Source organism: Ahaetulla prasina, chromosome 7, assembly GCF_028640845.1.
Source record: "Ahaetulla prasina isolate Xishuangbanna chromosome 7, ASM2864084v1, whole genome shotgun sequence".
NCBI lineage: Eukaryota > Metazoa > Chordata > Lepidosauria > Squamata > Colubridae > Ahaetulla > Ahaetulla prasina.
In genome coordinates, this window is record NC_080545.1 from 3,763,777 (window position 1) to 3,779,189 (window position 15,413).

General features: G+C 44.0%; 1 protein-coding gene across 3 annotated transcripts in view; it reads left to right on the top strand.

The window, feature by feature from the left end:
• The window catches only part of STK38L (serine/threonine kinase 38 like), a 43,983-nt gene that overhangs the window by 21,781 nt on the left and 6,789 nt on the right, over window positions 1-15,413 (top strand). For 2 of the 3 annotated variants that reach the window (XM_058191148.1, XM_058191147.1), the window contains exons 4-12: window positions 41-163; window positions 1,421-1,504; window positions 2,421-2,544; window positions 3,589-3,743; window positions 7,281-7,383; window positions 8,517-8,578; window positions 9,358-9,475; window positions 10,558-10,681; window positions 15,070-15,165. In XM_058191148.1, the coding sequence (XP_058047131.1) occupies window positions 41-163; window positions 1,421-1,504; window positions 2,421-2,544; window positions 3,589-3,743; window positions 7,281-7,383; window positions 8,517-8,578; window positions 9,358-9,475; window positions 10,558-10,681; window positions 15,070-15,165 (989 nt within the window). The remainder of the gene's footprint in view (window positions 1-40; window positions 164-1,420; window positions 1,505-2,420; window positions 2,545-3,588; window positions 3,744-7,280; window positions 7,384-8,516; window positions 8,579-9,357; window positions 9,476-10,557; window positions 10,682-15,069; window positions 15,166-15,413) is intronic. The other variant, XM_058191149.1, reaches the window with a different exon arrangement.

A 15,413-nucleotide genomic window follows, 5' to 3' on the forward strand; every position in this document is an offset into this window, starting at 1 on the left:
GCAGTTTTTTAAAAAGAGGACGTTTGGTTGCCCCCCCCAGAAAAAGCTTCGGAGATCTCAACACGCCCGCAAAGAAACTGAATTTTTACGGCTGAAGAGGACAAGGCTGGGCCTGGATGACTTTGAATCTCTCAAGGTGATCGGAAGAGGGGCCTTTGGCGAGGTTAGTGAATGATTTCCCAGTCCGTTTTCTGGATAGCTTTGCAGGGTCACCGAAACCGACGACATGAAGTTACGGAAGGCCGGAACGGAAGGAATAACGGAATTACCGAGTTGGAAGGGATCTTAAGCAAATGTCTCTGTGGCTCAGACTGGCAAGACAGTCTGTTATTAACAGCAGCTGCTTGCAATTACTGCAGGTTCAAGCCCCACCAGGCCCAAGGTTGACTCAGCCTTCCATCCTTTAGAAGGTAGGTAAAATGAGGACCCAGGTTGTTGGGGGCAATAAAAGTTGACTTTGTATATAATATACAAATGGATGAAGACTATTGCTTGACATAGTGTAAGCCGCCCTGAGTCTTCGGAGAAGGGCGGGATATAAATGCAAATAAAAAAAAATGTCCAGATTAACCGATTAACAGGGTTGGAAGGGACCTTGGAGGTCATCTAGTCCAACCCCCCCCCCAAAGCAGGAGACCCATTTCTGACAGAGGGCAGTCCAGTCTCTTCTTGAAAGCTTCCAGGGATGAAGCTCCCACAACTTCTGAAGGCAACTTTGGTTCCACTGAATGTAGGATAACACAATTGGAAGGGACCTTGGAGGTCATTTAGTCCAACCCCTGCCCCCGCCCAAGCAGGAGACCCTACACCATTTCTGACAGATGACAGTCCGGTCTCTTCTTGAAAGCTTCCAGGGATGAAGCTCCCACAACTTCCAAAGGCAACCGGTTCCATCGGTTGATTGCTGTCAAATGTCATAAAAATTCACCTTATTTCTCTCTTTGATCAGCTTCCATCCATTATTTCTTGTCAGGCCTTCGGGTGTTTTGGAAAACAGCTTGACTCCCTCCTCTCTGTGGCAGCCCCTCAAATATTGGAAGACTGCTATCCTGTCTCCCCTGGTCCTTCTCTTCACTAGACTAGCCATGCCCAGTTCCTGCAACCGTTCATCATATGTTTTAGTCTCCAGTCCTCTAATCTTCCTGGTTGCTCTTCTCTGCACTCTTTCTAGAGTCTCAACATCTTTTTTTATAGTGTGGTGACCAAAACTGGATGCAGGATTCTAGGCGTGGTCTTACTAAGGCTTTATAGAGTGGCATTAGTACCTCTCGTAATCTTGATTGTATCCCTCTGCTAATGCAATTTTGGCTTTGAGAACAACCGGAAAGGAAAACTATATGCCTGCTCGTTTTGAATTTAGCGCTTTGAACTTGGAAGTCCGTGATTCAGAGCTCCCTTTTTTTTTTTATTAAATTCGCAGGTCCGATTAGTTCAGAAAAAAGATACGGGTCATATTTACGCCATGAAAATATTGAGAAAAGCCGACATGTTGGAAAAAGAACAAGTACGTCTTTGTTTTGTTTCCAAAGATAACTTTAAAGCACATTCAAAGCAATGTCTAAAAGGCAAATATATTTGCGGTGAATTGTGTGTGTTGTATTTGTTAACTAGGGACTAGTTGTTTCGACCTATTTGACCGGCCCAGTGTGATTTGGACAAGACTAAACTGAATTTGCACTGGTCATGGTAGATGCTCAGATAGACTCTTTTTTTTTTACTTTTTAAAGCATTTTTTACTACCTACCTACTGGGGGAAGTCTGCTTTTGCTCACAGGAGGGTTCCCTGAAGCCTGCTAGGCCAAAACTAATGCAATATATACAAATGCAATAAATAAAAATAAATAAAAACTAGGTAACATCATCAGCGCTATTGTAGAAAAGAGGGAGGGAAGGAGGAGGAGGTGGAGCTGTGAGATCTCCTTCGTGTTCTCTGAGCTTAGTGATTTTGCAGATGTTTCATGACCTAACAAAGAGGACGAGGAGGAAGATGAGGACTGTGGGCTCCTTGGTGCTCTCTGAGCTTGGCGGTTTTCTTGTAGACGCTTCATTACCCAACTAGGGAACATCATCAGTGCTAGAAGGGAGCGGCGTTTGCACTTTTAATGAGATGTTTCCAAGAAAACAACCCCAACTCAGAGGGCACCAAGGACCTCACAGTTCAACCCTGAGCTAAAAATATCCACTTCTACCGGTAGAACCGGATATCTCCAGCTTTGGAGGGTAGGAGACAATCCGATGAAGGTTGTTGTAGCCCAACCTATACTGAGTACCTGTGAGTTAGGAAAGGTTGCCTTACACCTAACAGCAATAAAAGTTTCATTGCCCTGAAAACTGTTTTATGTACAAATCTGTTGGGAAGGCCAATCCATTTTTTTTTTTAACCTTCAACTTTGATTTGATCGGCCGCATTCCTCTTGCAGGTGGCTCATATACGAGCAGAAAGGGACATCCTCGTTGAAGCCGATGGAGCCTGGGTCGTGAAGATGTTCTATAGTTTTCAGGACAAACGCAACCTTTACCTCATTATGGAGTTTCTTCCAGGAGGTAAACAATTCAGTGAAATTATTTCAATGACTAATTGAGCGTGGTGCGGGGCCTAGACGTGGAGCTCTGGCCTCCCGATCAGGAAGGCTGTGAGTTCGATCCTAGGTAGAGGCAGGTATTTCTCTCTCTGGGCACACTGAGAATATTATCTGCTGAACAAAACTCCGTACTGGCGACAGGGAAGGGCATCCGGCCATTAAAACACTCGGCTAGTTCCATTCAGTTGCCCAAACTCCACCCCGCAAGGGATTATGGGGTCATTAAAAGATGATGATGATTTCAATGACTAATCGAACAATTCAGTGAATATTTTCAGTGAAAAATTTCCCCAAGACCAAGGTTGTGTTGATAGTCAGGTTCTCGGCCTGGTGGCCATTTTTTCCTCTCTCTTAATGGTGGGAAATATTTTATTTGCAATGATTTGGAGTTTGTGCCCCAATAACATTAAGATACGATAAGAAAGGCTGAGCGCCAAAGAATGGAGGCCTTTGAACTCTGGTGCTGGAGAAGACTCCTGCGAGTCCCTTGGACTGCAAGGCGATCCAACCGGTCAGTCCTAGAGAAGATCAACCCTGACTGCTCTTTAGAAGGCCAGATCCTGAAGAGGAAACTCAACTACTTTGGCCATCTAATGAGAAAGAAGGACTCCCTGGAGAAGAGCCGAATGCTGGGAAAGATGGAGGGCAAAAGAAGAAGAAGGGGATGGCAGAGAACGAGGTGGCTGGATAGAGTCACTGAAGCAGTCGGAGTGAGGTTAAATGGACTCCTGAGGATGGTAGAGGACAGGAAGGCCTGGAGGAACATTGTCCTGGGGTCGCGATGGGTCAGACACGACTTCTCAACTAACAACAACAACATTAAGATAAATCCAACATGAATCTAAGAATCAAAAACCATGAATCTTGGTAGCAATGGAGTATGGACCACGTAACACTACTGGAATGCCTTCCTGCTTATCTCTTAGTGAAATATCCTTTGTGATTAATTCTTGCTTTTTGCAGCTTGACACCAGCTAAATACCAGTCTTGTGTCTTCCCGATTCAGGTGATATGATGACTTTGCTCATGAAGAAGGATACGCTGTCCGAGGAGGAAACACAGTTTTATATCTCAGAAACCGTGCTTGCTATCGATGCCATTCACCAACTGGGGTTTATTCACAGAGATATTAAACCCGATAATCTTCTGCTGGATGCAAAGGTATCTAACATCCATACATGTCCTCTCTTTTGGGTCCTTGTTTGTAGGATGGAATGTCTCAGCAACTTGAAGCTGGGTGGACTTCAACTCCCAGAATTCCCCAGAATTAGAATTCCGGAAGTGGATGTCCACACTTCCGGGAGTTGAATTCTGGGAGTTGAAGTCCACCCAGCTGAAAGTTGCTGAGATTCGTAAACACCAGATACCTCTTGCACATTCACCACCAGGTCTGAAATTGTTGGGCTACGGTTGGCTTTGGCATCCGGCTTCCTTTTATGAATACAGAAAAATCTCCTTGAAAACCATTGAAATAGAAATAGAATGAATGAGCTGGAAGGGACCTTGGAGGTCTTCTAGTCCAGCCCCCTGCTCAAGCAGGAGAACCTAGATAATTTCAGAGGCTCTCCAGTCTCTTCTTAAAAGCCTCCAGTGATGGAGCACCCACGATTTCTGGTGGCAGGCTGTTCCACTGGTTACTTGTCCTTACTGTTAGGAAGTCTTTCTTTAATTCCAGGTTGCTTCTCTCCTGGATTAGTTTCCATCCATTGTTTCTTGTCTTGCCCTCCGGTGCTTTGGAGAATAAAGGGTTGAACCTGCCACTCCAAGACCGATCCACCAAAGGGCTGGTTGTTGTGTATTTCAAGTGAGAAATCAACCTTCAAATGACACCTTCCTAAAATGAGACATCCATATCTGAGGTCAGCTCCAACCTTCCTTACCATCCAGTGGTGGGATTCAGCCGGTTCGCACAGGTTCGGTAGAACCGGTAGCTAATTTTTTGTGCAGTTTGGCACAAATAGCATACCTCGCCACGCCTGGCCACGCCTTTCCCCTCCCCTCCCAGCCTCTCCTCACCTCACCGCCCACTTGCTCGCCCAGCCACCCGGCTACTCGCCCCGCTGGGCGGTGGGGCAAGTAGCTGGGCGTGAGGAGAGGTTGGGAGGTGAGGAGTGAGGTGGGGCCAGGCATGGCGAGGAGAGGCTGGGCGAGGAGAGGTGTCCCTCGATGGGAGTGATGTCGAGTTGGCCACGCCCACCCAGTCACATGACCACCCAGGCATGCCTACCCAGCTGGTCAATAGAGCAGAGAACTGGATATTAAATTATCTGAATCCCACCACTGGTACCATCCATAAGAACTTACGGATGTTGGCTTGCTGTTGGCTTGCTGCGCTGATGGAGGGAACTTCACCTTGGGTGGGTGGGTGGGGTTGATAGATTAACAACAGATCCCACCCCTTCTTGCCATATTCCCTCCCTCCCCATATTTTTAGCTAGGTTGATGTTTATAATGCAGCGAGTCCTCAACGTACGACCACAATGGCGCCCAAAGTTTATGTTTATTTATTTATTATTCGTATTTTAAATAAATGTTGTTAAGTGGAACATTTCTTACGTGAATTTTTGCCCCGTTTTTATGACCTTTCTTACTTCAGTTGTTAAGTGAATCACTCAAATTGATAAGTAACCCGGTTGTAAAGTGAATCTGGTCAGAAGGTCGCAAAGGGGGATCATGTGACCCTGGGACACACGGCAACCATCATAAATATGAGTCAATGGCCAAACGCCTGAATTTTCATCACAGCTAGCTTACAAATACAGGTAGTCCTCGACTTACGACCACAAGTGAGCCCGACATTTCTGCTGCCAAGTGAGAATCTAGTCTCATTTTGCGACCTTTCTTGCCGCTTTCGTTAAGCGAATCACTGCAGGTGTTAAGTCGATAACATGGTTGTTAAGTAAATCTGACTTCCCCAGGGACTTTGTCTGAAGGTCGCAAAAGGGGATCGCGTGACCCCGGGACACTGCGATCGTCATAAGTCTGAGTCAGTGACCGAGCCTCTGAATTTTGATCATGTGATCAGGGGGATGCTGCAATGGTCGTAACTGTGAAAAATGGCCATAAGTCACTTTGTTCAGTGCTGTTGTAACTTTGAACGGTCACTAAATGAACTGTTGTAAATCGAGGATTAGCTGTATTGTGTGTGTGTCTGTCTGTGGATAGATAGATAGATAGATAGATAAAGAGGATAGATAGAAATAGATGAGAGGATAGATAGATAGATAGATAGATAGATAGATAGATAGATAGATAGATAAAGAGGATAGATAGAAATAGATGAGAGGATAGATAGATAGATAGATAGATAGATAGATAGATAGATAGATAGATAGATAGATAGATAGATAGATAGATAGATAGATAGATAGATGAGAGAGAGGATAGATAGAAATAGATGAGAGAGGATAGATAGATAGATAGATAGATAGATAGATAGATAGATAGATAGATAGATAGATAGATAGATAAAGAGGATAGATAGAAATAGATGAGAGGATAGATAGATAGATAGATAGATAGATAGATAGATAGATAGATAGATAGATAGATAGATAGATAGATAGATAGATAGATAGATAAAGAGGATAGATAGAAATAGATGAGAGGATAGATAGATAGATAGATAGATAGATAGATAGATAAAGAGGATAGATAGAAATAGATGAGAGGATAGATAGATAGATAGATAGATAGATAGATAGATAGATAGATAGATAGATAGATAGATAGATAAAGAGGATAGATAGAAATAGATGAGAGGATAGATAGATAGATAGATAGATAGATAGATAGATAGATAGATAGATAGATAGATAGATAGATAGATAGATAGAGATAGAAGAGGATAGATAGAGATAGATGAGAGAGGATAGAGATAGATAGATAGATGAGAGAGAGGATAGATAGATAGATAGATAGATAGATAGATAGATAGATAGATAGATAGATAGATAGATAGATAGATAGATAGATAGATAGATAGATAGATAGATAGATAGATAGATAGATAGAAGAGGATAGATAGAGATAGATGAGAGAGGATAGAGATAGATAGATAGATAGATGAGAGAGAGGATAGATAGAGATAGATGAGAGAGGATAGATAGATAGATAGATAGATAGATAGATAGATAGATAGATAGATAGATAGATAGATAGATAGATAGATAGATGATAGATAGGGATAGATGATAGATGATAGATAGATAGATAGATAGATAGATAGATAGATAGATAGATAGATAGATAGATGAGAGAGAGAGGATAGATAGATGGATGGATGGATAGATGGATGGATGGATGGATGGATGGATGGATGGATAAATGATAGATAATAGGTAATAGATTGATCTATAGATGATAGATGATGATGTAGATAGATAGACAGATATAGATATATAGATATAGATATAGATAGATATTATTATGTTTTATAGAGTTTTATCTTTTAATACTGTAAGCCGCCCGGACTTACTGTGCGGTAGGATGGGTGGCCAATACATTTTACAAACAAAAGAGTAATAAAAGTTTGCGTCAAACCCATTTGCGGGTCGATTTCTCAGACATGATGAAATTGGGATTTTGTGCTTGCTCGGCCTCCTTGATGGTGAGATGCAAGTCAGGGAATGTCTCCAGAATTGCCTATTTACATCAGTCATCTGGATTAATCATATGAGTAATGTTTTCTTTCTGTAGGGCCATGTAAAACTCTCTGATTTTGGGCTATGCACAGGTTTAAAGAAAGCTCACCGAACCGAATTCTACAGAAACCTTACGCACAATCCGCCGAGTGACTTCTGTAAGTACTGCAAATTCCAGTTTAACGATAAATATTGTGCATGCTGTATGGATGGAAGAGAATATTTGTGGCTCGGAGTTCAACGGTGGGGCGCCGGGTGCTCTCTGAGCTTGGTGCTAGAAGAGTGGAATTTGTGGAGTGGAGGAGGAGTAAGAGGTGGTGTGCCCAAGAAGAGGAAGAGGATGAGGTTGATGACTGTGGGGTCCTTAGTGCTCTTAGCTTAGCTGTTTTCTTGAAGACGTTTCATGACCCAATTAGCTAACATCATCAGTGCTAGAGGGGAGAGGCATTTGCAGAGAGGAGGAGGTGGAGGGCTGTGGGGCCCTGGGTGCTCTCTGAGCTTGGTGGTTTCCTTGCAGATGTTTCATGACCCAATTAGGGAATGTCATCAGTGCTAGAAGGGAGTATGGTTTGTGGAGTGGAGGAGGAGGAGGAAGTGGAATTGAAGGAGAGGAGGAGGAGGAAGAGGAGGAGGAGAACGACTGTGGGGTCCTTAGTACTCTCTGAGCTTGGCGGTTTCCTTGCAGACATTTCACGACCCAACTAGGGAATGTCATCAGTGCTAGAAGGGAGTATGGTTTGTGGAGTGGAGGAGGAGTAAGAGGTGGTGTGCCCAAGAAGAAGAAGAGGATGAGGTTGATGACTGTGGGGTCCTTAGTGCTCTTAGCTTAGCTGTTTTCTTGAAGACGTTTCATGACCCAACTAGGTAACATCATCAGTGCTTGGAGGGAGTGGAGTTTGTGGAGTAGAGGAGGAGGAGGAGGAGGAGGAAGAGGTGTTGTTGAAGGGGAGATCAATGACTGTCGGGTCCATAGTGCTCTCTGAGCTTGGCGATTTTCTTCTTCCAAGACATTTCATGACCCAACTAGATAACGTCATCAGTGCTAGAAGGGGGTAAGGTTTGCGGAGTGGCGGAGGAGAAGGATTGCATCGCAATTCTACGTTGATGAGACATTTGGGGAGGGAAAGAAATAATTAAAGTAACTTTTTTTTTTAACGGAAGCATGAGATAAGGCCCTGTCATTCAATTCCTGTCACTTTTCGTATCCCGCACTGGAACCCTAAGCAGGCGGGATTTTTATAATGCCGTTAAAGCGGGAAGCATTCACCGGCCTCTTTCTTTTGTGACTCAGCTTTTCAGAACATGAATTCCAAAAGAAAAGCAGAAACGTGGAAGAAGAACAGACGACAATTGGTGAGCACTTCGGCAAAGTCCTTCCACGTAAAAAAAAAAAACATTTGGAGGAAGACAGGTGGTCTTCAAGGCCTCCTGGTAGCTCTCTGAGCTTGGTTTTATTCTTGCAGACATCTCATGACCAAACTAGGGAACATCATCAGTACATGAAGGGTGTGGGGTTTGTGGAGAAGGAGAAAGGAGGGCGGAGGAAGAGGAAGAAGTCTCTGGGGTCCTTGTAGCTCTCTGAGCTTGGTTTTATCCTTGCAGACATCTCATGACCAAACTAGGGAACATCATCGGTGCTAGAAGAGTGGGGAGTTCGCTCCAAGATTTGAACTGTGGAGTCCTTTGGTTGTTTTCCTGCAGACATTTCATGATCCAACTAAGTAACATCATCAGTGCTAGAAGGGAGGAGGGTTTGTTTAGAGATTAGAACTGTGGGGTCCTTTGGATGCTTACCTGGAGACATTTCATGACCCAACTAGGTAACATCATCAGTGCTGGAAGGGAGGGGGTGTTTGAGGAGTAGAGGAAAAGGAGGAGGAGAAGGACTGTGGGATCAATATCCCCCAGTGCCTGTTATTTATTTATTTTTTGGGCAGAAACCAGAAATAAACAACGCTAAACGATGCCGTTTTCAGAGTGCATAAAAACCAAACTAGACTGTAGATGGAAGACTCTGCTGCTTTCTTGGAAAGACATAAACCTGGATTGGTTTCGAAAGGTGGCCTGAATCTCTCTCTCTCTCTCTTTCTCTCTCTCTCTCTCTTTCTCTTCCTTCGTAAAATCTTTTTCAGGCCTATTCTACTGTCGGGACTCCAGACTACATCGCACCCGAGGTTTTCATGCAAACGGGTTACAACAAACTCTGCGATTGGTGGTCTTTGGGAGTCATCATGTACGAAATGCTAATAGGTGAGAGCAGTGGAAGGATTCAGCCGGTTCGAGCAAACCGGTGGTTAAATTGCTGGCTGGCCACGCCCCTTCCTTCCTCCCCCCCCCTCCCATGGCCCGTTTCTACTACTAGGAGGCTTCAGGGAGACCTCCTAGGCCCTAAACAGGGTGCAGGGTGTGTGGGGGGGGTGCTGCGTGTCCCCCCACCCTGTTTTTGCTCCCAGGGGGGTGCAGGAGGCCGAGTGCTGCCTGTCACACCTCCTGGCCACGCCCACCATGGCCACGCCCACCCAGCTGGTCATTAGGGCAGAGAACCGTTTGTGAAATTATTTGAATCCCACCATTGGGTGAGAGGAACAAATGGGACTTGCAATTAAAATTAAAATCCTAGGCTAACAGGGGAAGCACAGAGTTTGCTCAAACTCACGTTCATTGCGTCGTCGGTGACCCTATAGAATCATCTCATCCTCTTGTCCTCTCCTTCTCCTTTGGTCCTCCATCATTCCCAACCTCGGGGTCGTTTTTTCATCTTTGCCTTTGGTGGCCAAAGTCGTTGAGCTTCAGCGTCAGGGTCTGCCCTTCCAAAGGACAATCGGGGTTGATTTCCTTTCAGATCGCCTTCAATTTCAAAGGAATAGAATAGAAAACAGATAGTAGCATAACAGAATGATGGAATAACAAAGTTGGAAGGGACTTTGAAGGTCTTCTAGTCCAACCCCCTGCTCAGGCTGGAAACCTTATACCATTTCAGACAAATGGCTGTCCAATTTATTTTTAAAAACCTCCAGTGTTGGAGCATTTACAACTTCTGGTGGCAAGCTGTTCCACTGGTTGATTGTTCTCACTGTCAGGAAATTTCCCCTTAGTTCTAAGTTGCTTCTCTCCTTGATAAGTTTCCACCCATGGCTTCTTGTCCTGCCTTCAGCTGCTTTGGAAAAATAGCTTGACTCCCTCTTCTTTGGGGCAGCCCCTGAAATATTGGGGAAATTGGCTTTGGTGGGAGAACCATGGAGAATTGATACGATGCTGTCTCATCAAGTTTATTCCAGGTACTTAAATATTGTTCATCTAGTTCAATGCTCTCATTGTCTACCATTCTACAGGATACCCACCCTTTTGTTCTGAAACGCCCCAAGAAACGTATAGAAAAATTATGAACTGGAAAGAAACCTTGGTATTTCCACCGGAAGTGCCCATTTCAGAAAAAGCAAAGGACCTCATTTTAAAGTAAGTAGATCATTGCCGTACGTGGGTAGGAAAACCCATTAATGAACCGTTTTGTTAGCCTGCTATTGATAATTTAGTTTGCTTTGACATTATCCTGAAGAAGTGTTGTGGCCCACCATATTCGGACAGTGAGGAGGTTGGGGAGGAACGTGGGCCAGTCCAGGAATCTGGGGACGGCTCGGACGAGGGCTCTGGGTCGGAGACAGAGATGGGGCCAAGGCCATCTGGTAGTTCTTTGCTGCCTCCGGAATCTGACACCAGTGAGGCAGAAGAACAGCGTGAACCTGTTCCCAGTGTGCGCATGCGCAGAGCTGCCAGAAGACAGGAACAATTAAGGAAACAGGGTCGACTTGGGAGTAAGGCTTGGAGATGATTGGCCCCTCCCACAAGACATAAAAGAGAAGCAAACGGGATGTAAGCTTTTGCAGGAACCAGTTAGTTCATCTGGTCGGTAAAAGCTTTGAGAAAGTTCTGTTTGACTCTGTGTTAACTTTGGCCTTGCCCTGCGTGTGGCAATTAGTTATCTGGCAGCATTCCAAGGGAGATAAGGTGGGTGTTTGTGAACCCTCCCCTGAAAGACTGTTTGAGAAGTCTTTCGGACTGGGAATGACAATAATTCACAGCCGTATGAATAAAAGAGGTTTGCCAGGACTAAGATTGTGCTGTATACTTGCTATGAAAGCCTAGGTCAGAACAAGAAACTTTACATTACAATGGTAGAATCACTCATCAGAGAAACTGACATTATGGGATGGAAGGGCTGTCCTCTCGTGCAGGTATAGACTTCTAAGAATAACGTTGGCCAACAAAGCAGTGGAAAGGAAGCAAGGGGGGGGGGTCAAACCCCAGGGAAATCAGGAGAATCGGGCAAATTCAAATGGCTATAAAAATTTTATTGCAAGCTTAAGCTCTCTATAAGAATCTGAACAACTAACAGCCAAGGGAAATTAGCGGGAGATAAGGAATTCATGGCAGGCTGGACTTAGATCTCTTGTGGATGTGAATGAGACTCATGACTGATGATGAGCTTGACCTCTCCATCCGGCTCATGCCGGTCATCTCCTACATCAACTTCAGCAAAGATTGGAGAGAAGAAGAAGAAGAAATAGAGATTGTAGGAAAGAGCCATTGCTAGAACTACGAGTCCAGGATGTAAGGTGTAGATCGTATCTGGGAAGGGCAGTCAAAGTCAGGAGGATAGGAGAAGGAGGGAGAACTGGTAGGAAAGAGCAGAGAAGAGGAAGGAGAAAAAGAAAGAGTCTAACCAGAAGAGGACTCTGGAGTACACATCTGAAATGGATGAATGCAAAATTTCACGCCAATTTAAGACGGGGGAGGATTTTATAAAGAAGTCCATCACTTTTTCGATTGATAATTATCCAGCCGTTTGGCCTTTTTTGATCAAATCCTACCTGTCCCCTAGATCAGTGGTCACCAACTGGTGGTCCCTGAGAAAATTTTGGTGGTCCGCAGAAAAATTATTTGCATTTTTTTTATATTGCACTAAATCGGGGGTCCTCAAACTGCGGTCCCTGGGACGGATACATGCAATGAACGTTTGTATTGCTGCAGAGAGTATCCCCTTCAGGGTCTTTTTGTGTGGATCAGAAGGGGGCAGAAATTCTGACTTGGGGTCTGCTTCAGCCTCCTGGTGAGGGGCTTTGGGTAAAGGCTGGAGGGAAGTGCCGCTGGTGGCAGAGAGCCGGAGAACCTTGTTCCAGCTGGACTGCATCATGACCATCTCAGCCTGGTGAGCCTCCAGGCACCAGTACCTGGCCTTGCACTCCCGCAGGTCTTCCCTCTGCTTGGAAAGCCTATGCTCCTAGTCCTCAGTGAGGTGCTTCTGCTGAGCCTCCTTCTCGGTCAGATCCAATTTGAACTGAGCTGTTTTGCCAACTCTTTCTCCTGGTGGCTGCTTAGCTCCAACAACTGCTTCCCGTTGGGGCCCTAAGGAGCCTGGGATGGCAGGAAAGGAGTGGGTGGGAGGGGCAAGTAGAGGCTGGCGAGACGCCCCTCAACACGAGTGACATCGAGTTGGCCACGTCCACCCAGTCACATGACCACCTAGCCACGCCCACCCAGTCTGTCACTAGGCAGATCATTTTAGTGGTCCATGGGATTTAAAATTATGAATTTAGTGGTCCCTGCCCCAGATTTCCTACATTTGTAAAAAGCTTCAGAAAAGATCTACTTTTAACCCCCTGATGGAAAAAAAATGATAAAAACTGAACATCTTTTCGGAGATCTTGAGATAACTCAAATTTCGGGCTGATTGTAGGTATCGAAAATGCCCTGGACTTCTTCTTGGATATCAAAAATCTGCATCTTTCTTGCTTTGTATCAATTTTTTTTTTTCCAAAGCAAGCTGTTGTAGGCTAGGCACCGTGATGTATTGCGTCGTTTTACTCCCTTAGTACAGGTACTCCTCGAGTTACGGCCACAGCTGAGCCCGAAATTTATGTGAAACGTTTGTTCAGCGAGTTATTCTGCAACTTTTCTTCCCATCGTTGTTACGCAGATCATTGCGTCTGTTAAGTGAGTCACACGGTTGTTAAGTGAATCTGGCTTCCCCCTGGACTTGGCTTGTCAGAAAGGTCACAGAAAGGGATCACCTGATCCCGGGAAGCTGTAAACCGTCATAAGTACGAGCCAGCTTCCAAGAGTCTGAATTTTGATCCACGGAGATGCTGCCACGCTCGTAACTGTGAAAAACGGTTCTAAGTCACATTTTTCAGTGCCGTTGTAACATGGAACGGTCACTAAACGAATCATTGTAAGTCAAGGACTACCTGTAATAACTTTTCTTTCCTTTTTTTTTATTAAAAAAGTTTTTTTTTTATTGAAAGAGTTTTAAAAAACAAAAACATTTCCCCCCTTTTTTCCCCCCTCCCACCCAAAACCCCTTCCCCTCCTCCCCGGCTTCCCGGTCAATCACAAGGTATTGTTATACATAAACCAAACATAGAATAAAATTTTCCCTTCCAATCCAAGTAACCACATCCAAAGCTATTCATCTCCCAACCCCCTCCCCATTACATAAAATAACTTTCTAATTATTCAAAGGCAATCTGATATTTCTTAATCTGATATCTGTTTTGTAGATAATCAATCCATTTTTCCATTCAATTAAATATCTTTCCTGCGTATTGTCTTTTAAAAAGCTGAGATTTTAGCCATCTCAGCCAAATTAATAACTTTCAATATCCATTCTTCTATTGTAGGTATCTCTTCTTCTTCCAGTATTGTCCAATCAACAGTCTTGCTGCTGTTATTAAATTCAGAATCAATTTAGTCTCAATCCCTGTACAATCCGTTATAATTCCCAAAAGGAAAAATTGTGGCAGGAACTTTATCTTCTTCTTCAGTACATTTTGAATAATCCACCAAATTCTTATCCAAAAGACCTTAATTTTCTTGCAAGTCCACCAAATATGAAAATATGTAGCATCATCACAATCACACCTCCAACATTTCGCTTGGATATTAGGATACATACATGATAATTTTTTGGGATCTAAGTGCCATCTATAAAACATCTTATAAAAATTTTCCCTTAAATTCTGTGCTTGTGTAAACTTAACATTTCTAACCCAAATTTTCTCCCATGTTTCCAACATTATTGGTTCCTGAATATTCTGTGCCCATTTTATCATACAATCCTTTACCAAATCCTTTTCCAAAAAGTTTTATTTTAACATTCATATCCAATAACCTATTTAATGTACCATTATATACAATTAATCGGACCTGCCCTGTTACCACCCCCTTCCTTTAACTCTCTTCCCTTCTCTACCTTCTTCTACTTTCCACGACCATCCTCCCTCTCTCTTTTCTACATCCTCTCCTCCTTCCTCCCTACTCCTTTCTTCTCCCTCTTCTATCCCTCTTCCTTCCTTTCCTCTTCCTCCTCTTCTCTTTCCTACCTCCTTCTCTCTTCTACTTCCTTCTTTCCCATCATTCTGAAGTGGTAGCCAGGCAGCTCCGATCTTACATTAATTATACGTGTTCGATCATCTTTGTACATTGACCATCAATCCATTTTCTACCCTTATCCCCCCCTCCCCCTCCCTTCCCCTCCCTCCCTCCACCCCCCCGGGACTTCCCAGAACCGAATACAGGGTATAAAACTAACAACACAAATTAAAATATAACACAAATCATAATCCATAGTCACTCCTTAAAACCTCCACTCCCCTTCCAGAGACAAAGAAAATACATTTCTTCCAATCCATTATATATCAGACCATTCCACTCCTAGAGTTCTCAGAAATTTCCGATTGAGTTAGTGTTTGGTCTTGAATAAAGTACAGAGTTTTTAATATCCAACCTTCATCGATCAATATCAAAACAACGTTCAAACAACGTCAAAAACCTTCCCTCTTTTCCAGATTTTGCACTGATGCTGAAAACAGAGTCGGCAGCAACGGAATAGAAGAAATCAAGAGCCACGCATTTTTCGAAGGGGTGGATTGGGCCCACATCAGGTAGGTTTTAGCAAAATATGAAAAGTGGAAGAAGTCAAGCAAAAATTAGAGATAGGCAGGCCCTTTACATCCCAGGAAGGAGCCATCGGTTGAAACTGTCTCGGTGTCTCCTTAAACTGCCTATTTCCTGGGTTTGTAACAGCACTTAGACTTATATACCACTGCACGATGATTTCACAGCCCTCTCTAAGCGGTTTACAGAGTCAGCCAATTGCCCGCAACAACCTGGGTCCGCATTTTGCCCACCT